The 24,379-nt window shown below is 54.7% G+C and overlaps 2 protein-coding genes across 2 annotated transcripts in view; both read right to left on the bottom strand.

Moving 5' to 3' along the window:
• Nucleotides 1-6,509: 6,509 nt before the first annotated feature.
• The window catches only part of MEF2B (myocyte enhancer factor 2B), a 22,715-nt gene continuing 4,845 nt past the window's right edge, over nucleotides 6,510-24,379 (bottom strand). The window contains exons 3-12 of the mRNA XM_057540685.1: nucleotides 16,635-16,734; nucleotides 15,076-15,182; nucleotides 10,786-10,868; nucleotides 10,048-10,251; nucleotides 8,907-9,041; nucleotides 7,916-8,063; nucleotides 7,617-7,750; nucleotides 7,435-7,528; nucleotides 7,167-7,278; nucleotides 6,510-6,866 (exon numbers count right to left, since the gene is read on the bottom strand). Coding sequence (XP_057396668.1) covers nucleotides 6,641-6,866; nucleotides 7,167-7,278; nucleotides 7,435-7,528; nucleotides 7,617-7,750; nucleotides 7,916-8,063; nucleotides 8,907-9,041; nucleotides 10,048-10,251; nucleotides 10,786-10,868; nucleotides 15,076-15,182; nucleotides 16,635-16,734 — 1,343 coding nt within the window. The 3' untranslated portion in view covers nucleotides 6,510-6,640. The remainder of the gene's footprint in view (nucleotides 6,867-7,166; nucleotides 7,279-7,434; nucleotides 7,529-7,616; nucleotides 7,751-7,915; nucleotides 8,064-8,906; nucleotides 9,042-10,047; nucleotides 10,252-10,785; nucleotides 10,869-15,075; nucleotides 15,183-16,634; nucleotides 16,735-24,379) is intronic.
• BORCS8 (BLOC-1 related complex subunit 8) overlaps nucleotides 15,137-24,379 on the bottom strand; it is a 24,583-nt gene continuing 15,340 nt past the window's right edge. Inside the window, exon 6 of the mRNA XM_057540686.1 lies at nucleotides 15,137-15,182. The gene's annotated coding sequence lies outside the window, so the exon portion shown is untranslated. The remainder of the gene's footprint in view (nucleotides 15,183-24,379) is intronic.

Below are 24,379 nucleotides of genomic sequence, written 5' to 3'. Positions count from 1 at the left end.
CTTGAACCCGAGTCCTCTGCAATGGTAGGCAGATTCTTAACCACTGCACCACCAGGGAAGCCCATTGATGATTCTTTTTTTTTTTTTTTTTTTTTTTTAATATTTTACTCTTGGGCTTCCCTGGTGGCGCAGTGGTTGAGAATCTGCCTGCCAATGCAGGGGACATGGGTTCGAGCCCTGGTCTGGGAAGATCCCACATGCCACGGAGCAATCTAGGCCCGTAAGCCACAACTACTGAGCCTGCGCGTCTGGAGCCTGTGCTCCGCAACAAGAGAGGCCGCGACAGTGAGAGGCCCGCGCACCGCGATGAAGAGTGGCCCCCACTTGCCGCAACTGGAGAAAGCCCTGGCACAGAAACGAAGACCCAACACAGCCAAAAATAAATAATAAATAAATAATAAATAAATTAAAAAAAAAATTTTACTCTTTTTTTTAAAAATAATTCTTTATTTTATTTATTTATTTTTATTTTTGGCTGTGTTGGGTCTTCGTTTCTGTGTGAGGGCCTTCTCCAGTTGCGGCAAGCGGGGACCACTCTTCATCGTGGTGCGCGGGCCTCTCACTATCACGGCCTCTCTTGTTGTGGAGCACAGGCTCCAGACGCGCAGGCTCAGTAGTTGTGGCTCACGGGCCTAGTTGCTCCGCGGCATGTGGGATCTTCCCAGACCAGGGCTCAAACCCGTGTCCCCTGCCTTGGCAGGCAGATTCTCAACCACTGTGCCACCAGGGAAGCCCGATGATTCTTGATTGCAAAAATTATTCCTGTGTGTTTGCTTAATGGTAATTTTCCACTTTTTAAAAAATGTTATTTTATTATTATTTTTTATACAGCAGGTTCTTATTAGTTATCTAGCTTATACATATTAGTGTATATATGTCAATCCCAATCTCCCAATTCATCCCACCACCACTACCATCCCACCCCCCGCTTTCCCCCCTTGGTGTCCATACGTCTGTTCTCTACATCTGTGTCTCAACTTCTGTCCTGCAAACCGGCTCATCTGTATCATTTTTCTAGGTTCCACATACGTGCATTAATATACGATATTTGTTTTTCTCTTTCTGACTTACTTCACTCTGTATGACAGTTCTAGGTCCATCCACATCTCTACAAGTGACCCAATTTCTTTCCTTTTTATGGCTGAGTAATATTCCATTGTATATATGTACCACATCTTCTTTATCCATTCATCTGTTGATGGGCATTTAGGTTGCTTCCATGACCTAGCTATTGGAAATAGTGCTGCAATGAACATTGGGGTGCATGTGTCTTTTTGAATTATGGTTTTCTCTGGGTATATGCCCAGTAGTGGGATTGCTTGGTCATATGGTAATTCTATTTTTAGTTTTTTAAGGAACCTCCATGCTGTTCTCCATAGTGGCTGTATCAATTTACATTCCCACCAACAGTGCAAGAAGGTTCCCTTTTCTCCACACCCTCTCCAGCATTTGTTGTTTGCAGATTTTCTGATGATGCCCATTCTAACCGGTGTGAGGTGATACCTCATTGTAGTTTTGATTTTCATTTCTCTAATAATCTGTGATACTGAGCAGCTTTTCATGTGCCTCTTGGCCATCTGTATGTCTTCTTTGGAGAAATGTCTATTTAGGTCTTCTGCCCATTTTTTGATTGGGTTGTTTGTTCTTTTAATATTGAGCTGCATGAACTGTTTATATATTTTGGAGATTAATCCTTTGTCCATTGATTCATTTGCAAATATTTTCTCCTATTCTGAGGGTTGTCTTTTCATCTTGTTTATAGTTTCCTTTGCTGTGCAAAAGTTTTTAAGTTTCATTAGGTCCTATTTATTTTTGTTTTTATTTCCTTTACTCTAGGAGGTGGGTCAAAAAAGATCTTGCTGTGATTTATGTCAAAGAGTGTTCTTCCTATGTTTTCCTCTAAGAGTTTTATAGTCTCTGGTCTTACATTTAGGTCTTTAATCCATTTTGAGTTTTTTTTGTGTATGGTGTTAGGGAGTGTTCTAATTTCATTCTTTTACATGTAGCTGTCCAGTTTTCCCAGCACCACTTATTGAAGGGACTGTCTTTTCTCCACTGTATATCCTTGCCTCCTTTGTCATAGATTAGTTGACCACAGGTGCGTGGGTTTGTCTCTGGGCTTTCTATCCTGTTCCATTGACCTATATTTCTGTTTTTGTGCCAGTACCATATTGTCTTTATTACTGTAGCTTTGTAGTATAGTCTGAAGTCAGGGAGTCTGATTCCTCCAGCTCCATTTTTTCCCTCAAGATTGTTTTGGCTGGATCGTGTATAGTTGATTGCCTTGTCTCTGTGGGTGTTTTTGTCTTTGTATATGAGTCCATGTGGATGTCTGTTTGCAGGGGATTAACTTTGTGACTTTGGTCCTCTGGACTCAGAGCACTGGCTTGAGAGAGTGTGGGTGACAGTGGCAGTGAGGGTCACTGGGATGTCCCAGGACCTACATGGGGGTCATGAGACACGCCTCAGGGCGACAGCATTCAGGTGGGATCCAGGGAAGCTGGGGAGGGTGTCAGAGAAGGTGGACCAAGAAAAAAAGGGGAACATTTGCTGCAGTCCCATTGCTCATCAGGCTGGGGGGCTGACTCGAGTGCTTTCTCCAGCAGTTCAGGGTGCTGGGACAATTGTCCCCATTAAACTGATAAAGATACTGAGACTCTGAGGCCCGAATCTAATTCACACCCTGACTTCTCCCATGGGCATAAGGTTTACGAGTCCAGGCATCACAGCACCCCCATGTGGTGAGCCACAGGCAGCTCACACACATCCTGGCCCCAGGAGCTCTGCATCTTCCCTCTGCAGCCTCCCCATTGCAGAAGGGGCAGCTCCATCGTCCAGGTGCTTATCACCAAACTCTGAAGTTGGCCTTGAATTCTCTCTCTTGCTCCATACCTGACCTGTTAGCCCCTCCTGATGGCTTCACCTTCCAAGTGCAACCATTGTCCCAACCAGCCTCCTTCCCTTCACAGCCTCCACCCAATCCAGCCTCCATCATCTCCCACCTGCAGTCCCCTCCTCCCTGGTCTCCTGCGGCTTCCATTCCCCACTCCCCACCCACCCCCCACAGTCTGTTTTCCCCTGAGCAGCTTGAGGACACCTGTTAACACTTAAGCCAGACCGTGTCCCTCCTCCGCTCACAGTCATCCATGGCTCCCACCTCATGCAGAACAAATGCCAAAGTCTTCTCTTGGCCCATGTACTCCATCCTTCGTTGTTTGCTCAGCATCTCAGTTCTACATTGACTGTTCTTCACTTCCTATTCTACATTTCATGTGCTATGTTGTCTGTTCTCCATTGGACATTCTTCCTTGTCTATTCTCCATTGGGTGAATCCACATTCTGTCCTACACTGAGTATTCCATTTTCCCTGATCCTCACTGGACACTCCCTATGTTTGTTTATGTTAATGTCGCACAATCTCTGTCTACACTGAGGTCCACACTCTCATTCCACACTGTTTCATTCTATGGTGCTCTCTAAAATGCATCTCTATGGTGCTCTCAAAAATGTATCTCTCAGATCTCTGACTTCCATCATCATGTTCGTACCCAGGCCATACTTCCCATGGTGCTTCCAACCAGTGACCGAGCCCCTGGGAGACTTGGAACCCGTCTGATAGTGACATTGGCCCTGGCCAACATCACCATGGTGTCCTTAGAAAGACTGGCAGTAGGACACTTCCACACAACCCTCCTTGCTTCCTCCTCCACACAGCCAGCAGGGGCAGAGCTAGGGTCTGGACCCAGAGGCCTTTCCAGAACCTGGTAGCGTGCCCACTGTCGCCTTATGGCCCAGGGCACCTCAAGCTGTACATGTATAGTCACACACACATGACATGTGACACAGCCCTTTTTGGTTCCCCAGGCTCATAGACTAAAAACATGGGGCAGACTCCCTGGAAGCCAAGATAGATTTTATTTACTTATTATTATTTCCACTTTATTTTAAAATTTTGAGTGGGGAGTTCAGAATCCAAAGGGCACTACTGGGCGCCACCTAACGGCAGACGGTGAAAGTGCAGCCTCCCAGGGATGACGACACAGAGCCACACCAAATGGCCCTGGGGCTCCCCAGCGTTTGAAAGCAGACCACATTTTTATGAACTCCACACTCGGCACTTACCCTGTGGGCACTGACTTCAGAGACTGGCCCACCTTCTTATTCACAATGTGGGTAAGATCCAGAGGCTGAAAAAGGGGCCCTTTCTGGACATGCCTCAGTTTCCCCCAGAGGACCTGATGCCTTGGTCTCTCTCCTCCTCCCAAGTCCCTGGTCCTGTGTCTGGTTGTACGGGGAGCTGTGACTGCGACACTGCGGGGGGCCACCAGGTTGGCGGTTCATCCACCCCATGTGCATGGCCAGGGTCCTTGCGACCTGAGGAAGGGGATCCCCAGAAGGGTGACCCAGTTGGAGAAATTTGCACCTGCGTGGTGACCATGGTGCATGTGGCAATGGTGCTGCTGGGGTGGCAGGGGTTGTGTACTCAGCCGGATCCCCAGAGGCTACTGTCATAGGCTGGGGTGGAGACAATGCCCCACCCCTCCTCTGAGGGTGGGAAGGGACAGAAGGGAGCAGGTGGGGAGGATTTAGAACCTGAATCTGAGTTGGGTGAGAGAGCTCTCCAGCCTAACTTAAACACTCCACAGAGGCCTTAAGTTCACCCCACATACTCTGCATTCTCTGCAAGTTTCCCTATGTTGTAAGGGGGGCTGCGAGTTGCCCATGAAACCCTTTACCCCACATCCGAGCCATCTGCAGGTCCTGGTAGCTCTACCTCCAAACACACCCTGGAGTGCCCCTCCACTGTCCCTCGGCCTCCTGCCTCTTTTGTTCCTGGACCCCATCTCCACCTCAGGCCACAGAAGCCCCAGGGAGGGAGGCTTTCACAAACCTTGATCGTGCCATGTTTCTCCCCCGGAAACTAGGGCTCCAAAGCCCCAACTTCACTGGGGATGAAGGTGTCAAGGACCAGGAAAATCAGAGGACAAAGCCCAGGCTGGATCTGGCATATGAATGGTGCTATACATATGGCTGCTTAAGCAAGTGCGCTCATGTCACAAAAAAAGGTCTGTCACTTTACACATTTTTCCCTCTCTCCCTACCTGTCAAAGGAGTCCACTAAAAGTCTTGGCTGGGAAGGGAGACTATAGGAGAAAGGGAGGTGACTTATTTCGAAGGCTGCACACATTTCTGCCTCTGTATCCACATCCAGGTCTGTGTGCGCTAATGGTGGAGTGCAAGGCATCGAATTTTACTGAAAAAGTCCTCTGTGGAGGGCTGGGATGACAGGGGACAAGGGTCTTGAAATTATTGGTCAAGCTGACTCGCCGACAGCCAAGCTGGACCAATCAGCTTTGGATCTTCGTAGAATGATGGTGGGGTAGGGGCATACAAATCTTATAAACACTGATACCAACACCGTGTGTTTTTCACATTCTTGTCCAGATCGGTGATCTCCACTAAGCAGACCCTTTGAGAATTGTCAGAGCCATTTCTCAGCTTGGGGCAGTGAGAGGGCTTCCTGCAGGAGGTGTCAGGGAGCTAGGCCTTGGAGGGTAGGAAGCAGTCTAAAAAGGAGGCCAGTTGGGGGTTGCAGGAGGTGGCCCAGGAGGAAGGACCAGCATGGCCCTAGCTTGGAACAGCAAGTATTCTTAAGGGCCTCAGGGCAGGAGACAGAGTGGGTGAGGGCAGCTGAGGAGCTCAGGAAGGTCAGGGGACAGATCTGAGTGTTATAAAGATCTCACTGAGACCACCTGGGGGGTGGTTGGAGGGGAGGAACAAATGGAGCTCTCTCTGGCTCCCTCCTGGACCCCCAAGTCTGCCCTTACACAGGACAGGCCGAAGTGGAGTGAGGTTGCACCACCCCAAAGTGGGTGGATAAACGCCTGGCTCCCTCCTCCCTCCGGTGGGAATCGTTGGGTCAAGAGATCAAAGGACATGCCCATTTAAAAGATGAACAGTGTAGTGGCCGCCCCAGCGCTCCCATAGCCCAACATTCACGGTTCCTCACTGCTCCTTGCTGCAAGCGATTGCAACCCAGCCTGAGCCCTCGACCCAACACCCTCAGGAGCTGGAGCGTAAACAGCCCAGCCCATCACCACTGGGGTGGAACCACTCTAGGTGCCCACTCTATGCGGTGCCCTAGGGCCCCCAGCGGGCTGAGCACTGGCTGCCCACGGCGTCACCTGCTCGTTGGCGCCCCCTCCAGGGCTCCTTCCCTTACGTCCCCGTCCCCCCCAACCCCGACCCCGCTTCTCCCCCCTACCCCCCTTCCCAAGCAGCACTGGAGTCCTCCTCTCAGGGTCAGGTTCTGGAGTGGGTACCCAAGACACGACAAGGCAAGACTGAGGCCGCTGGGGAAGAGATGGGAGGACCCGGGCGGGGGTGTGGCTCTGAGCAGCGGCGGTTTCGTTCACGGATGCCCCGTGTGTTTTATTGATGGATACACACACACACTGGAAGGGGGAAAGGGGCACCCCAACCTTGGACCCGAACCAGGTTTTCCCCCCTCCAGGCCCCTGCCGCGGAGAGGGTCGTAACTGCTGAGTCTTCTCCAAGGACGCAGGAAGGGAGGTTGGGACCCCACGTGCCCTCACCCCGCCTGGTGTGAGGGGCAGAATCGGTGCCATCCCCGGGCCTACTACCGGGGCCAGCCATCGGTAGTGGGCAGCCGGCGCAGCGGGGGCCCAGGCCGTAGGGGGTCTGCCAAGGGCCGGGCCAGGAGCAAGGGGTAGGGGAAGGCCTTTGGAAAGTCGCCGGGGCCTCCAGGGGCCGGCGAGAGGCGCTCGGACTTGATGCTGACTGGTGGGGTGGGCGAGGAGGCGCCGCGGGCTGGGGGGCCTTCCTCGCCCAGGCTGCGGCCCCCACTGCAGGGAGAGAGAGAGGAGCGGGGCCATGAGCTCAGCGAGGGAAGCCATGGAAGTGGCATGGCTTGGGCAAAGATTGGGCAGGAGGACCTTGGGAAAGGAGGGGGTGGCGATCCCTCTTGGGGCCTCCAAAATAGCCTCCCATCCTCACCAGGACCAGTCGGGAGGGGCTAAGTGCAGAACCGGGAGTGGCCACCAGGGGTCAGCAGTGGCTGGGGCTTGGAAGACTTGGAGGAGCCCCACCCGTGAACCCGAACGGGGTGGGAGGGGAGCGGGCAAGGAGGCAGTCGGGGCACTTACCTGGGCTGGGCGGGGGTGGCCGGGGACCCATCACCCCTGGAGGGCTGCCAGGGGGCCAGGGTGGGGGGCTGCAGCAAGCCTGGGGGCGGAGGGGGGTCTCCCAGGCCATATTCTGTGGGGGCAGGAAGAGTAAACTGAGGCCCTGACCTCAGGGAGCCCCTTGCCCAAGCCTGACCCACCCCACCCGCCAGTTTTCAGTTCTGGAGGGGGGGGGAGTGTGGACCCCTGGCAGGCAGGTGTGTGGACGCCTCCCACAGCGGGTGCATACCTGGGGGACCTGCAGGGAGGAAGGGGAAGCTCCCTAGTGGGGGTCCCGGGGTGGCAGTGGAGCACGGACTCTGCAGGCTACCATAGAGGCCTCTCTGTGGAGAGACAGGGGAAAGGGGAAACTGAGGCCCACACCCAGGCCACCCTGCTCCCACAGCCCTTCCACACCTTCCCCTCACTCACTGAGGTGCTCAGTCCCCCTCGGGCCCCAGCGAGGCCACCAGGCAGGTCTGGCCTCCTCCCATCCACTGTCAGGTACAGGGGCGGTGGTGTCTTGCTGCCGAGGTGGCTTGCTGAGAAGAGAGGGTGCGCCAGGCCTGGGGAGCAGGAGACCCCCAGAGAGAGGGAAGGTCACCAGGTCGCCATGTCATCTAATGGAGTGATGCCCACAGCCAAGCAGGGCCAGAGCCCATACTCCCGCCTTGCACAGCCTCCCTGGGACTGCCACCTCTCCTCCCCGAGGGCCTATGCCCCATGCTCACCTGGGGGGCCAGCTTTGGGGACTCCTGGACGGAAGGGGGATGGGCGGCTCTGGGCAGGCAGGGCCTCCCCAAGCCCACTGGGGTCGCAGCCTGGTGGGGGCAGGGCCCCATATGCCATGTCAGGGCTGGGCATAGTGGGAGCTGCTGGCTGAGGGCAGAGAGGACAGGATGTGGAAATGAGGGCATCAAGTCCAAGACAGAAAATCCCAATGAGTTCAGTCGCCAGCCTCCACCTTCTGCAAGTCCTCAATACTCCTCCCTCTGGCCTAACGCCACATGGCTGGGGGAGTCTGTGTCTGCCTCTGTAGCTACTTGACAGCTAGGCCCAGAGCTGAGGCTTCTTAATCAGCATAGGGTTGGCCCTGAGGGGGGTTCCCAGGGTGTTTGATGAATCAGAGAAATAAAGAAGGAAGGAACTGGGACTTCCCTGGTGGCGCAGTGGTTAAGAATCTGCCTACCAATGCAGGGGACACGGGTTCAAGCCCTGGTCCGGGAAGATCCCACATACTACCGAGCAACTAAGCCCGCGTGCCACAACTACTGAAGCCTGTGCGCTCTAGGGCCCGCGTGCCGCAACTACTGAGCCTGCATGCTGCAACTACTGAAGCCCGCGTGCCTAGAGCCTGAGCTCTGCCTCAAGAAAAGCCACTGCAATGAGAAGCCCACGCACCACAACAAAGAGTAGCCGCCACTCACATCTAAAGAAAGCCCACGTGCAGCAACGAAGACCCAACGCAGCCAAAAATTAAAATTAAAATTAAAAAAAAAAAAAGGAAGGAACTGTCTGCCTGTTGAACTCTTTTCCATCCTTCAAAGCCCCTGCTACAATGCCCACTCCTCCAGGAAGCCTTCCCTGCCCACCCAGGCAGAAACCTGCCCCCAAATTCTAGGATTCCTGGTCTTAAGTCTCTCTCTCAATCTCAGCCTCAGCCATTTGGACCTCAGAAGTGGGGCGAGGGCCCCATTCATGGCGGGGCAGGGAGTCACTTACATAGAGCCGGGGTCGGGGCAAGGCTGGGTCACCCCCATCACCTGCCAGCCTCCGCAGCTTCTCTCCTGGCCCTTCAATCCCCTCCTCTGGCTCCAGCTCTTGTCCATCAAGGCCCACGCCCCTCCGCTTCAGTGTCTGTGGAAGGGGGAGACAACAGGGTGACACTCCCCCCATCCTGGCCAAGGAACCTGGTTCTACGGGAGAGGGGAGGAGCTATCCCATCCAGCTCTGTGGGCAGGCAGGGTGCAGGCACAGCCTGCTCCAGCCAAATCCCATTAACCAAAAACCCCAGTGAGTTATCACCTAGTAAGTTCCAACTGTTTGTGAGAGAGGGACTGTCCTGCCCTGGGACCAGAGAGGCCTGGGTCACACAGCAGAGGCCGAGACCCACCCAGGCCTGCTGGCATTATCCTAACACTGCTCTTGAGTGTGATTCAGTTCCTGCATTCTGCACCCACGTGCAGCCTCGGAGCCTGGCGTGCAGTAGGTGCTTAATAAATGTCAGCTGACTGAGCACCTGAGGACAACTTTATAGGTTCTCCTAAGCTGCCACCCACCTGGGAGCAGTGACCAGCACACTCCTGGACCCCTGCCTCTCCTGTGCCAGCTTCTCCCCACCCTCTGCCACATTGGGGCTTCCTGGGTGCAGTCCTAGCCCGCTGCTCTCTCCAGCCCAGTGGCTTTAGCTTCCCGCCCTGGGTAAAGATGCCCACATCCAAAGTGACAGTGATCTTGCCCATCCTGGGTCGTGGGTGTGAGGGCTGCCCAGCTAGTGCAGGGGCTGCTCCTGCCTCTTTCTCCTGAGGATACAGCGGCTCAAGCAAAAACATTCCTGGACCTCAGCGAGGTCTGTTTGCTTTGTGGTACCTTTTCTTCTCTGTGTCTGTACTCACCAAATGGGTAACAGGAGCAAATGAGATGATGTGTGTGAGGGGCACATAGTGGGGCCCTCGATGTTTTTTATTTCCACTATCCAGGAAGTTGCCCCTAAAAGGGACACTCTGTTACTACAAACCTGCTTTGACTAGCAGCAAAGCCAAATTGCAACGCTCATCTTTTGTGCAAACCAAGAGTCCCTAGGCTCTGAGTGAGCAGAGTGTGCTGGGCTTCATGAGGCCGGGGAGGTGGGTCCCAGGGGTACCTCGAGGATGTCGGTGTTGGTGCGGCTCTCGTGGGGCTCACTGTACTCTGTGTACTTCAGTAGCACACGGTCCATGTCCGTGCTGGCGTACTGGAAGAGGCGGTTGGCGCTATTGAAGATGATGAGGGCGATCTCACAGTCGCAGAGTACACTTAGCTCATAGGCCTTCTTCATCAGCCCAAACTTCCGCTTGGTAAATGTCACCTGGACCCAAGACCCACAGGTGGGGCAGGAGAAGACAAAGATTTGGGATGGTGAGAGGGGAGGTGGAGGGGCCTAATTGTTCCCTGAACATGCCTCGTGATTCCATGCCTTTGCATGTGCTGTTCTTTCTGGCTGTACTACTCCTTCTCACTTCTTAACATGGCAAACTCCTATCAGTGCTTCAAAACCCAGCCCAAATGTCCTCTCCTTTGGTAAGTTTACCTTGGCCTCCAGGGAGAGCCCACACTCCCTCTCTGAGCTTCCCCAGTTCTGTGCCTCTCTCTGGTCCAGCGCTTTGAGTTGGGTGTATTTGTATTGAGTTCCGTCTCCCCTGTGACTGGGGCTCCAGTCATCAAGAAGAATCAGTGAATTAATCATCATGAGAATGAGTAAATGCTACATCTCAAACTCCTGACGTTGCATCAAGTCTCCTTATTCCCTTGCAGTTCTCCCAGATGGCCAGGCCTTTGCCCAGGCTGTGTCCTCTGCCAGGAATGCGTTTCCCCGAACCACTGTCCCACCCACTGAACTCACCTGCCGATTCCTTTGGTCCAGAATGCGTGAGATCTGAATTTTCTTCCTCCCCATTGTCCCAGGCTGGGTGGAGTGTCCTTGGTCTGGGGGTCGGTGGGGGGGAGGAGAAGAGGACAGAGTAGGTGGGTGGAGAGTGGGGACAGGCACCCCAGTCTACCCCCTATCTTCCTCCTGCCCCTGCCAGGTGCTGAAAGGGAGATGATGGGGGAGATCAAGGCAGGCTGGGTCATCCCCACAGCCCACACCCTCGACCAGTCCAGGATGCAGCAAATGTTCATTGAACACCTTCAGACCAATGTTTTATAAGGAGAAGGCTGACCAAGGGGGAAAGATTGAGAGGTATGGGTGCCCCCACCTGAGGCTCTAAAGCAAAACAAGCTGGTAACTGTGGGACCTCGGGGGAGCCTGACCCCCTGTCTGTGCAGCGGGGATAACAGTGTGGTGCATTGCCCAGTGCTGCTGGAGCATAAAATGAGCTAACCCACACAGGGCATTCAGATCTGCCTTGCAGACAGCAGGTGCTGTGTATGCACTGCTGTTATGAATACTGGCGACAGCTTAAAAGTCCTCAACAGGCCAGGTTGGAGGGCCATCCGATGTTGGTACCCAGCGGTGCTCAGTGATCCTGAGCCTCTGAAAGTAAGCCTGGTCTACACAGCAGACACTTTTGAACTCATTCAATCCCACAATAGCCCTTCGATGAGCAAGGTTGAGGGCTGCGGTTACCAGAAAACATATATTAAAAATATATAAAACGTATATTTAAAAACTGTATTGAGAGTGGAAAAAAGACTAGAAGGAAATGCTCAAGCTGGGAGTCAACGCTGGGTGGAAATTTATGGGTGAGTTTTTTCCCGTTTTTAAAAATTGAAATGCAATTCATATAACATAAAACTCACCATTTTAACGTGTGCAATTCAGTGGCATTTAGAGCATCCACAACGTTGTACAACCATCACATCTATCTAGTTCCAGAAAATTTTCATCCTCCCAGAAAAAGACCCCAGCCCCATTAGCAGCCACTCCCCATTCCCCTCCCCTCAGCCCCTGGCAACCACTAATCTACGTTCTCTCTCTGTGGATTTGCCTGTTCTGGACACTTCTTATAAATTGAATCATACAATGTGTGGGCTTTTTGTCTTTTTTTTTTCCTTTTTGCTCTTTTGAATTTTCTAACATTTCTCCCTCAGTGATTATAGATTTCTATTTTAAAAATTGTGTGTGTGGGGACTTCCCTGGTGGTCCAGTGGTTCAGACTCCACGCTTCCAGTGCAGGGGGCGCGGGTTCGATCCCTGGTCGGGGAACTAAGATCCCACATGCTGCGTGGCGCGGCCAAAAAATAAAAATAAAAATAAAATAAAAAGTTGGGGGGAAGCATAAGAGAAACCCTATCCCTGCCCCACTTTCCAGCGGGAGGAGGGGGGAATGCCCTGAAAAGACTTAAGCTTGGAACCCTCAGACTGGGGGATGGGGTGGGCCCAGGCAAACTGGAGAGAAACCCTGGACCTTCCTCATGGGGATCTTGGATCTCCCTGGTGGGGGCCCCAAGGGTGAGAATGGGCAGCTCAGTGAGGGCAGCAGGTACCCAAGACACGGTCCAGGACTTTCCCAGCAGCCCTCATGCAGGGCTCCTTGGAATCAAGGAATCATGTTGCCTGTTCTGCAGCACCCGCCCCACTGTACAGACAGCCACTCCATGGCCCCCGAGACCCCCTCTGCCAACTCTATGACCACACTCCACCCCCCCAGCCCTCCCATGTCATAGGTGGCTGAGGCCATGCCACAGGCCTGCCCAGGGTGAAGTGGGCCTGCTCTCAGGTCTCAGCCAGAAGAGCGGTCTTTAGCAAGGGAGGCCTCTCCCTCGGCCTCAGTTTGCTGTTCTGTGAATGGGGTGGGTATGAAATAGAGTACCTGGCACAAGGCCTGGGAATGAGCTCTTGGGAAGCGTAGGGAAATGTAGGTCTGTCTCTGGGAGTAGCCATACCTGCTTCCCACACCCCAGCCCGAGGGGTCTGGGCGGGGTGCCTCATCTTCCCACAGACCCAGGGCTGGAAGTATGAGACGCCCCAGTCCATCATATGCGGCCCGCTGTGTGACCCCAGACACACCCTCCACCTTCTCTGGGTTGGGTCTCTGAGTGGTCACAACTGTGCAAATCCCAGGCCAACAAAAGCCCCCATCTCAGCCCCCCAGCTCCAGCTTGACTTGCTAAATTTAACCTCTTGGGCTAATTTTAATCCCCGGCTGGAATCAGGCTAGTTCCCACGGCTGGGATGCGTTATCCCCGCCCTGACAGGTCCCTGGGGACAGGAGGAGGGCACTGGCCGGGAGGTCTCGGTGCCAAGATGACTCAGGAAATGCCCCCCACGCCTGGGGTCCCATGGGAACATGGGACTTGGACATGAGTCTCTGGGCCTGGAAGATCAACTCTGGCCCCTTCTCAATCTGTCCCCATTTTAGACAAGGACATCCTGGCTAGGGCAGGGTTCACATAACGGGGGAGCCCCAAGAGTCAGAAGGTCGGGGGGTTCTCTCTGAACTGAGACCCAAGAGCCAAGACAGGAAGTAAGTTCCAGGCAGAAGGAATGACAGGTGCAAAGGCCCTCAGGAGGGAGGAGATGCATCAATAAGGCTGGAGTGAGGAGGCCAGCAGGAGAGGCTGCAGAGGCAGGGCCACTCCGGGTCCTCTGAGCTGCAGGGAGGCCTGTGGGTTTTGGTCTAAGAGCAATGTACAGCCATGGGAGGGCTTTGAGCAAGAAGGCACGGGACTTTAAAAACTTGGCCATGGCTGCCATGGGGAGCAGGACTGTTGGGGGTAGGGGTAGAGATGACAGGAAACTACTGGGAGGCCAGGGCTGTGTCCATCTGGGCAGAGACTGGGGGTGAGGCCCTCTCTGTGCTATGCCTGAACCTTGCACTTTAAGTCACTGTACTCTAGGGCTCTTTGGGTCCTCTAGAAGCCACTAGGTCCTCTGCCATCTCTGGAGCCAGGCTTGACAGGTGCAGATGGGCTCACACAGGGGTTTGAGTCTTCTGAACTTTGATGACCTTGGAGCCCCCAATCCTCACCCAGGAACCAAAGTCATCCCCTGCCCTGGTCCTTGAGGGATCTACCCAGCACACAGCTGATCATGTCCCTTCACTGCTCATGCACTCCTCATGGGTCCTCACTGCCCTCAGGAGGAAGGAAGTTCCAGTCCTCAGCCTGGCATTCAAGGCCCTGCCCCAGGGACTTCCCTGGTGGTCCAGCGGTTAAGACTTCACACTCCCCAGTGGTTAAGAATCTGCCTGCCAATGCAGGGGACAAGGGTTTGAGCCCTGGTCTGGAAGATCCCATGTGCCGCGGAGCAACTAAGCCTGTGCACCACAACTACTGAACCTGTGCTCTAGAGCCCGTGAGCCACAGCGACTGAGCCCGAGTGCCACAACTACTGAAGTCCACATACCTAGAGCCCGTGCTCCGCAACAAGAGAAGCCACTGCAATGAGAAGGCCACGCACCACAATGAAGAGTAGCCCCCACTTGCCGCAACTAGAGAAAGCCCATGCGCAGCAACGAAGACCCCACGCAGTCAAAAATAAATAAATAAATAAATAAAAAGAAAGAAAGAAAAATATTAAAAAAAAAAAGACTCTGCGCTCCCAATGCAGTGGGCCTGGGTTCAATCCCTGGTCAGGGAATTAGATCCTGCACACCGAAACGAAGATCTCGCGTGCTGCAACTAAGACCTGGCACAGCCAAATAAATAAAATAAATTTTAAAAAAAGTAAAAAAGGCCTCCTCCAATCAGCTCCTGCCCACTGTTCTCTACCTTCAACAAAATATCTCTGCCTGAAAAGCCCTTGTTGCCCCTTCTGCACCTGGCCAACTCCTATTCACATTTCAGAAACCTAGCTCAAAAAATCCATTCCTCCATGAAGCCCTCCCTGCCCTCACTCTGGTCTCCCACAGCCTCCATCCATCCCCTCCAGTTCTGACTCTGTGGGGCTAAGGGGGTCGTATATCCAGCTCTCTCCCTCTCCCCGAGACTGGAAGACCCTCAGGACAAGTCAGAGGGGTGACTGGGAAGATTTGGTGAAGGGAGCAGGTCAAGAGGGACACATTTGAACTCCCCCCAGCTTCCCTCAACAACTTCCTCTCAGACTCCCCCAGCTGACTCCCTACCCAGAAATACACGGGCATGCAAATCCAGCCACTCAGCGTTGACCTGCCTCAGGCCCAGGTGTGAAGGGCCAGCCAAGGAATGCGGAGGCGGAAGGCCCAGGGTGTGCATATATATTTGTACTCACATGCAAATCCCCACCCCAAGCAGCAGACAGACCTGGCGGCCCCTTCTCCAGATGTTGGCGTGACCGTGACCGGAACTGCTGGGGGGAGGTGGCTGTGCGTGCTGAATCTGCAGAGCACGAGGGGGGAGGCTGAGGTTAGGAGAGGCTGAGGTTAGGGGAGCACTCTTCTGTGCACATATTCCCCCCCCTCCAATGTCCAGCTAGAAAGCAGAGAGCTTGTGGCATCTGCCCAGCAGAGAGGCACAGGTGGACTCATCGACCCAGGAAAGGGAAGAAGAGTCAGGAGAAATCCAAGAGGGCATCTCAAAGGAGGAAGCATGTAGTTGAGCCTCAGTGGAAAGGCTGGATGGGGCCCTGAGCAGATGGGCAGGGGAGTGGGCATTTGAAGTCAAGAGTCCAATACCTCCCACCCCTTTCTTTGCCCCCCCACACTTGGCATTTATCAAGTGCCAACCATTGTGATAAACTGACCTCAAAAGAAATAGAAAGCTTAAGTAGACCAATGACCACAGAAGATTAGAAAAGTGACTTGAGACTTACCATTAAAAGGACAACAGGCCCCTACAGTTTTATGGCTATTTTATCAAATCTTAAAGGACAGGAAAGTGAAATGTTCTTTAAACTACCTCAGACCTTTGAAAACAATGGGAACTGCCCAAGTCATTTTATGAAGCTCTTGTAGGTCAGAACCTAAGTCTAAAAAGAGAGAAGTATTGACCACAAAAGGGGCAATGTTAGAAGCCAGGGATTTCAAGGAAGATCTTTCTGAAGAGGTGACATCTGAACTGAGACCCAAAGCCCAAGAAAGACACAGCCAAGCAAAGGAAGAGTCAGTTGTGGGGAGATCTGGTGCAAGGGTGTTCCTGGCAGGGGGAACTGCAAGGGCAAAGGCTCAGAGTGATCATGAGTTTGGCATTTTGAAAAAAGCAAAGAAATCTCTATGGCTGGACAGTGCGAGCAAGGGAGAGAGGGGAGGGGACTGGTGGTGGGGAGAGCTGTGGCTTGGATCACATAGGTCCTTGTGGGCCACAGTGACGAGTGTGGGTTTTACTCTGAGGGCATTAGGAAGCCACAGAGAGTTTGGAGGCAGGGGAGGGTCAGGATATGATTTTACAGTTTAAATAATCCCCTTGTACTTCCATGCATTGCTGGTGGAAAGAGAAAGAGGTAGAGCCACTCTGGAAAACTGTCTGGCACCTACTAAAGCTGAACATGCATCTACCCTTTGACCAAGCGATGCTTCTCTTCAATATTCACTTAAGAGAAAAGTGTCCATGTTTTACCAAAGGACACAGACAAGAATGTTCTCAGCAGCCTCATTTGTCATAGCCCCAAATTGGAAACAACTCAAATGCCCTCAATGGGAGAATTGGTAAATGATTTTTGGTAGATTCTGTGCAAGACTACTATACAGCACAGAAAAAGGATGCGTTCCACCTCCATGCAACCACACAGGTGAATCTCCCAGACCATGTGCCAGTTCAGCAATACTGGGCTCCATAGAGAGGACATACCATGTGATTCCATTTATATGAAGTTCCAGAACAGGCAAAACTCACCTACAGTGATGGATATGAGCACAGTGGCCACCTGGAGCAGGCACTGTGACAGGACAGCGGGAGTCTGGGGGCTGGGGTGTTCGGTTCCCCTGGCCAGGACCTGGATACATAGCTGTGTTCAGTTTGTGCAAATTTTTTAGCCCTACTCCACTGATTTTTGCATTTTTCTCTATGTGATTTATCTCAACCAAAAGATTTTTTTAAAAACCTCATCCCTGGGGACTTCCCTGGCCATCCAGTGGTTAAGACTCCGCACTTCCATTATAGGGGGCATGGGTTCGATCCCTGGTCTGGGAACTAAGATCTCACATGCTGTGCGGCACGGCCAAAAAAACGAAAATAAAAAAACCCCCAAAACAAACCTCGTCCTTAGTCATGGTTGCCATGAGAACAGCATCTGTCTGGGCAGGAGCGAGGTGGCCCGGAGAGGCTGGGGCAGGTGTCTAGGTGGGAGATGAGGGGCCTGAACTGGGACGGGGGCTGCAGGTAGGCAGAAGAGGACGGATTGTTTGGCGACCAAGGGGACAGGACGTGCTGGTGGCATATGCCTGGGGTTGGGAGGGAGTCTGGGGTCTCAGGCCTGAGCGTTGTTCTGGAGGGGGGAACTGGGGGTACAAAGGAAGATTTCATGAGTGCCTGGAGCATCAGAAACTAAGGTGATACCTGTGGTCATTAAGTCCATCAACAAACACTGCTGCAGTCCTTCAGGCCATGACTTTCATCTCCCTCTAAGAGGTCTCTTAGCCCCCTGGTGATGGAGATGGGGGTCTGGAAGGAATCCCACCCTCCCACTAACCCTTCACTGCTGGCCTCTCCCTGTGGAAGGACTCAGTTTTCTCACCTGTAAATGGGAGCGAGAATCCTTCTCCCACCAGCTGGGGAGGAGGGGGCAGTGGAGGGATCTATCGACCTTGCCTTCTGGCCTCCCAGAAGCCAGAAGGAAGAAGGGCCTTGGAACTGGGGATGCTGAGTCAGCGTGCCATCTTGCAAGACCACGGTGACACTTACTGTGACACGCTGGGCGACATCAGACCCCTACTTCCTCCCCCACAAAATGGGTCACAGAATCCTGATCGCAAAGGCTTTGCAGTGAGGTTTGAGAGAAAAGATCAGGAACGGTCAAGTTCCCCTTCTTGGCTCCCAGGGGGGCTTTAATGGAGGGACAAGTGGCAAAGTCACGCTGCCAGACCCTTGAGCTCAGAGGCCTCAGCTTGGTGGGGGACCCAGCCTGGTGAGGAAAGGAGAGGAGGAAAGGAGAAGTGAGAGGCAGGTGGGTGGCCTGGGGGAGGTGAGGGCCCGCGGGACTCGGCGAAGCGGGGAGGGGGCGCTGCTCCTGGGCCCTGCAGCAAATCAGGCCGGTGGCCCCGCCTCACGCAACCCAGGCGGTGGTTTCATCACCTGCTCCCCAAGTACCTCATTACAAGCGACAGGAAGAGCCCCTTGGAAAGTCGGGACCCCCCCTCCCCTCTCTTGAGGGCTCCAGTGGCTCCCACCCCAGCTGCTGGCGACCCCCCCACCCTCCCCGAGCCGGGGCCCTGGGCCGCCTCCTCCCCTGGGAGCCTGGGGAGATGGTGGCCCAGGTGGGGGGGGGCACTGTGGGTGACCTAGGGGCTGGCTCAGCCCACAACGGTCCCTGAAGCCCCTCACCTGCCCTGGGGAGAAGGCGGGCTCTGGCAGTGACTACCGTGCGACCAGACTTCTCTGGGCCTCAGCTTCCTACCCCAGAAGATGGGGAGAGTTGGCGACACCTCCCTGATTTGGGGGCCTCTATGAAGCAGATGTTCTGGAGATAATATCGCCCTCTTTCTCTATGCATGCAGCTTTTGCCATCACTGAGCCTGACCCCTCCCAGAAGGCCTTGGGGTCACCTCTCCTCAGCCCTGGGGTGCCCAGCTCAGAGTGAGGGCCCCGGGCAAACCCAGGAAGGGTGCTGGGGACAGGGGGTCAGGGAGAAAGCCCTTTCCTCCTACGTACAAATGGGGGGGTTGGGAGATTCCCCTCGCAGGGAGACCCCCCCAAACACATGCATCACCCCCGAACACCCACATACATAAGTCCCCAAAACACATGCAGTCCACAATACATGCAGAGCCCTCCCAAACCCACACGGCCTGCCAAACACACATCCCCAAAACACACACAGAGGCCTCTGCACACGCAGACCCCTCAGACACACACAGAGTCCCCCAACACCTGCCGATCCCTCGAATGTACACAAACCCCCAATATATGCAGACACCCCCAAACACACAACCCCCAACAACATGCAACCCTCCTAGACACACACAGAGCTCCCCAAACACATGTAGACTCCCCAGATCCATGCTAGTCCCCCATTATAAGCAGGCCCCCAGACACAGATAGGGCCTCTATCCCCTGCAGGGGTATCGCCCACCCTCTGGCTTCCTGAGGCAGGGTGGGAGCACCCCCCAGGGGAGAGATGTGGGTTCGGGGCTGGGGGTTCTGAGGGTGGGGTGTGAAGATCTCAGGGATCGCACGTACGGACACTGCATGGGGAACACAAGCTATGCTGGTGCAGGTGGCAGGGGGTTGAGGGGATCTTCGGGGTATTCCTGGGGACTGTGGGGGTCTGAGGGTGGGGTGTGTTACCCACGTGTGGCTCTGAATCCCAGAAACCCAGAATGTTCCAGCTGGAGAAGGCCCTTTGGGGGGGGTCCCTTTGTTTATAGGTCCCTCTGGCACTCATGGGGAAACGGAGGCCCAGTGAGGGACCCTCAGACCCACCTCCACAGACCCCTCCCCAGGCCTGCTCCATGTGCTGAGAGGTATGATGGCCTGGCTGTGGCTATGGGCACAGCCAGACGGGGGTACCCACTCCACTGGCTCCACTGTACACTCATTGCCTGACATGCTCCAAGCCTCAGTTTCCCCATTGGTACAATGGGCCCTGGGGGCGCCTCAGGCACTCACCTACCTGTCCCTCTACTTCAGACAGGCCTCATCTACCAGCAGATTCCCAGCTCACCTTCTGCCCCCTTCCAGGCACCTGAAACACCAGCCCCAGACAGACCTGCCACTTTCCCATTGCCAGGCTTTTGACCCCGCTGTGCCCTCTCCCCGGAACGCCCTCCTCAGACTCACCCAGGTCTGAGACGCTGCTACACGTCCTTCAAGCCTGGGCAGAAATCTCTCTTTCTAGAGGTGCTAATTTCCCCAGACCAGATTTCTCTTTCCCTGTGTCACTTAGTCCTACCAGATATTTTTGGTGCTTCTTTGTTACTTTCTTTGATGATCCTGTTACCCCACTAAGATGTCCGTTCCACGAGGGCAGGGATGGAGCCTTCCCAATGCCCGGCACACAGTAGGTCCGCAATCGCCCTTCCTTGAATGAATGAGCAAACAACTGCTTAACAAGTGGAAGAAACATCGGCAACGGGTTCCGTTTTCTTTTAAACACCTCATGGTTCACAAAACAAATTTGAGGCCCCATCTGGCCCACAGGCCACCAGTTTGAGGGGACCCCTGCTCCCCGACCCCTCTCTAAACAGCCCACAGAACGACAGCCCACTGGATGGTGCTCATGCTTCTCTCAGGCCAAGGGGCTGACCCTCTGAAGGTTCCAGTGCCCACCTTGGAAGGAAACTATGTCCCGGGGTCATGCAGGACCTGGCTGCCCTCACTGTCCACTGCAGGTCCTGCCAGGAAGGCCATTTTCTCTGTCACGGCCACTGCAAATGGAGACGTGCCCCATCCCACCTCCTGTGGGGCTGGGGACTCCTACCCCTGGGGCTGAGAGAGACCATACATTCAGAACCCAACTCTGCTGTCTCACACAGGTCAGAGCCCTCGGCCACCGAAGGCCCCCAACGATGTCCCCTAAGCTGCAGTGGCAGCTGCAGGAACGACCCAAGGCTTCTCTCTCTTTGTTCCAGAGAAAGATCTCCCCGTAGGGCCCCAGAAATTCATCCCCAGAGGCCCAGGCCTCCCTGCTTGGGAAATTAGCACATCTGTCAGAGCTGAGCGGAAGAGACTCAGCCCATAGCCCAGCAGACCCAAGACACAGCCAGTGGGGAACCCAAGATGGGGCCTTTGAGGCATCCCTGGTCCCCACTTTCTTCCCCAAGAAATGTCTGGGAGCTGACCAAGGTGCCAGGGACACAAGGGCAGGGAGTGGACAGACCCGTCTGGCCTTTCCCATTGCCCAGTCTGGTGGGGGAGACGACAGACACGTAAACTGTCAGGGACAGAGCCCTCACCAATGAAATTCATAGGGCAGGGGTCCCCAACTCCCGGGCCGCGGACTGCTACCCGTCCGCAGCCTGTTAGGAACCTGGCTGCACAGCAGGAGGGGAGTGGAGGGCAAGCAAGCGAAGCTTCATCTGCCGCTCCTCATCGCTCACATTACCACCTGAACCATCCCCCCTGCCCCCAGTCTGTGGAAAAATTGTCTTCCATGAAACCGGTCCCTGGTGCCAAAAAGGTCGGGGACCACAGCTATACGGGGAGGCAGTGGGGGAGGTGGCAGGGGAGGGAGCTGCTTTGGAAAGAGGGGCCAGAAGGGACTTTTTGAATAGGGGACCTCAAGGACGAGAGGACACCAGCCATGAAGGGGTGTGGGTGAGAGACTGCCTGGTGGAAGGAATGGCAGGTGCAAAGGCCCTGAGGTGGGAATGTGCTGGGTGGGTTCCAGGTGCAGGCGTGGCTGGTATTGCCAGGTATGGGTGAGCAAGGGGCATCTGGAGACAGAAGAGGGCAGGGAGGCTGCAAGGGGCCTTGGGGATCAGGGTGAAAGAGCGGGCTGTAGAGCAATGGAGAGTCATGGAGGGTGTATGAACGGGGGTGGGGGGTGGCTGTGGTGCAATTCAGGATTTTCAGCAGACTCCGTGGCTGCTGTGGGGAGAAGTCCCTTGGGAGCAGGAGGCCAGGACAGCGTCCAGTGGGAGAGGGTCGGGGCTCTGATTGTGGAAACTGGACAGAGGCAGGCCTGTGCCCACAGCAGTGACTCATTATGACAACTTGCCTGGATTGTTCCCTTCCGAGGACCCCACCTCAACCTCTGGTGAACCTGAACCTGGAGGAGATCAGGACAGGGAAGCTGACAGGCCTGAGGCTTGCTTGGCCCCTGGTGGAGGGTGGGGTGAGGGTGGACCTGGATGGGGCTCACAGGCACGTCCACTCGGTCACAGTCCGGATGGCACCTCCTGTTACTGAGTGCCTGCTGCCTGCCCGGGCCCATGCTCCACCTCATTTACACACAGGACCAGCTTGACTCAGATAGCCCAGTGAAGCGGAGACGGCTGCCCTGTTTTACACAGGAGGAAGCAGGCTCCTTCCCAGGGCCACACGGTGGGACCCCAGATCCTCGCTCAAGCGTGGGCTTATACCACAGGGTTGTCTGGCCGTGCCCCAAACTCACCCCCGCCGACCCAGTCTGGGAAGTGGGTCTGGGCGCCAGTGGGATCTGAGACATTCATTCCTGAGTTCCCTGGGGCCAGTGGGCAGCCTTACAAGCCCCCCCAAGATGCAGGCTCAGGGAGGACCTTTGGGAGGCTGAGAAATGGGACCCAACCTCTGTGTACATCCCACTCGGATTCATGGGCCTGGGCTGGGGTGACCTCTCTGACCCCACATGGGATCCCAGGAGTGTGATAAATACTCTCTGAAAAATGACATCTGTCTCCAGGTGCATATGTGCCTCTAATATTCCAGAAGGGCAGACCCCCAACATGTCTACACTCATTGCATCTGAGTTGGGGTGACAAATGATTTTAATTCTCTTTCTCCTCTAATTTGCATTTTCTAGATGTCTGCCTGGTTGGGTAATGATTTAATGAAATCAATCATTAGTTGGAGATGGGAAGTAAGACCGGGCTCAAATTGCTCAGGTCACAGGGTCAGAAAGGGGTAGCTATTTGTCTGAGGTCACACAGAGAGGAGAGAGGAAGCTGAGGCCCCTCACTCCTGGCTTTAGTTCTCCTAGGGGCTGAGGGGCAGCCTTGAGTCCATCCTTTCTCTGAGGGGTCTGGGTGTTTTCCACCTGGCCTCAGTCTTCCCTCCTGCAAAGTGGCAGCTTCAGACCAGATAGTGAGTTCCCAGCTCTCGCAGGTGAGATCCCAGGACTCTAAATGTCCCAAAATTCCATTCCCTGGAGGCCAAGATTCACTCCTGGACTCAGACAGGTAGTGGAAGGCAGGTATGGGGACAGGAGGGAGCAAGGCTGACTTCTCCCAAAGCCCCTTTGACCTTTGGAATCAAACCCCATACACTTGTCCTTCTGAGTCTAAATACTTTTTTGAACCCCGTTTCCTTCACCCCAAGAGTCTGAAAGTTCTCATCCCCGACGCCAAAGATCCAGAGGTCCCGACCTTCCCCAGTGAGGATTCTCAGCCGGTCAGGCAAAAGGCCTCAGCTATTTCTTACTTCTTGGGTCTTCAGCCTGGGGACTGGGAATAGCCAGGGACCCCAGTTGGCAACGTCTGCTGCCCTGGTCCCTGAGAGAGGCAGAGGGTGGGGACCATGACCATGAAAGTAACGCAGCCACGGGCTTGTCATGTGCTGACAACCTCGGAGGGCTGTGACTATCGTTCCTATACCCATGTCCCATATGGGACACTGAGGCACGGGGAGGAAGTGGCCCAGGCAGCTGTGGTGCCCCACTCAGGGCTCTGTGCCCACCATCCTGCCCTCAGCCACTGAGGCATCCTGTGGGCCCAGCTGAGGCCCCACGTTCACTGCATGAGGTGCAAACCCCATGGGGTGGGTGAGGGTCATGGCGGTCACAGGCACACGTGGATGTCATGCCACTTGCAGGTCTGGGGCCGCGACACACAAGGGCACACCAACAGCAGGAAGGCACGGGGTCGTGGTTGTGCACAGGGGCCTCCAGGATGCACAAAGGGATGTGACCCAGGAAAGGGGACCACTGTAACTCACAGTCGCATACCAGGGGCTCATGGCACCACAACTTTGGACACACAACTCCCCAACTGACACAACCCTCAGACACATGCCCTTTGGACACACAACCCCTCAGACATGACACACACTCCTTCAGACATAACTCCTGGACATGCAACCCCTGGGACACTCACCCTTTCGGACACACAACCTCTCTGAACCACAACCATTGAACACTCCCCCTCGAACACAACCCTCAGACTCACACCCCTTGGACACATACACTTTGGACACACAAACCCTGGACACATAACCTCTCAAACTCACAATCCTAGGACTGCACACCTCTTAGACACAACTCTCCCTCGTACAGCAGGACATTCGGACTTTCAAACTCAACCCAATTCACAGATGCCGCTCAAAGGACACCGCACAAACCTCGGCCCGACGCAACACGCACCTGCTACACCTGGACCCTTGGACGCTCGCGCACCGACCTGGAGGAAGCGGCTCAGAACCCCGAGCGCCCTGCGGCCGCAGGGGCCTTCAGAGCGGGCGGCCCCGCCCCCGGGAGCTGATTGGGCGGGGCGTAAATTTGCATCGAGGGCGTGCCCGCGGGCTGTGACGGGCGGGCACTTGGGCGTGGCCGGGTCCCGGGAGTTCTGGGGCCCGGGACTCAGACGCGGGAAGACTCTGACGTGAGGGAATAGTATAATGAGGGAGGGGGGCCCGGGAGGGAGCTGGATCAGACCTGCCAGGCTTCCCCCGATGTCAGTGGGCGACCCTGACCTTACTGCTGAACTTGACCCTAATTCGGACCCTGTCTGTAACCCCCTGCTATCTCCTACTCTGGGCTAACTCCAACCTGAGTGATATGTAACTCCGAC

The sequence above is a fragment of the Balaenoptera acutorostrata genome, chromosome 2, assembly GCF_949987535.1.
Source record: "Balaenoptera acutorostrata chromosome 2, mBalAcu1.1, whole genome shotgun sequence".
In the NCBI taxonomy this organism is placed as follows: domain Eukaryota; kingdom Metazoa; phylum Chordata; class Mammalia; order Artiodactyla; family Balaenopteridae; genus Balaenoptera; species Balaenoptera acutorostrata.
Note: the sequence above shows the minus strand (reverse complement) of the source record. Positions and strands in the feature narration are given on the sequence as shown.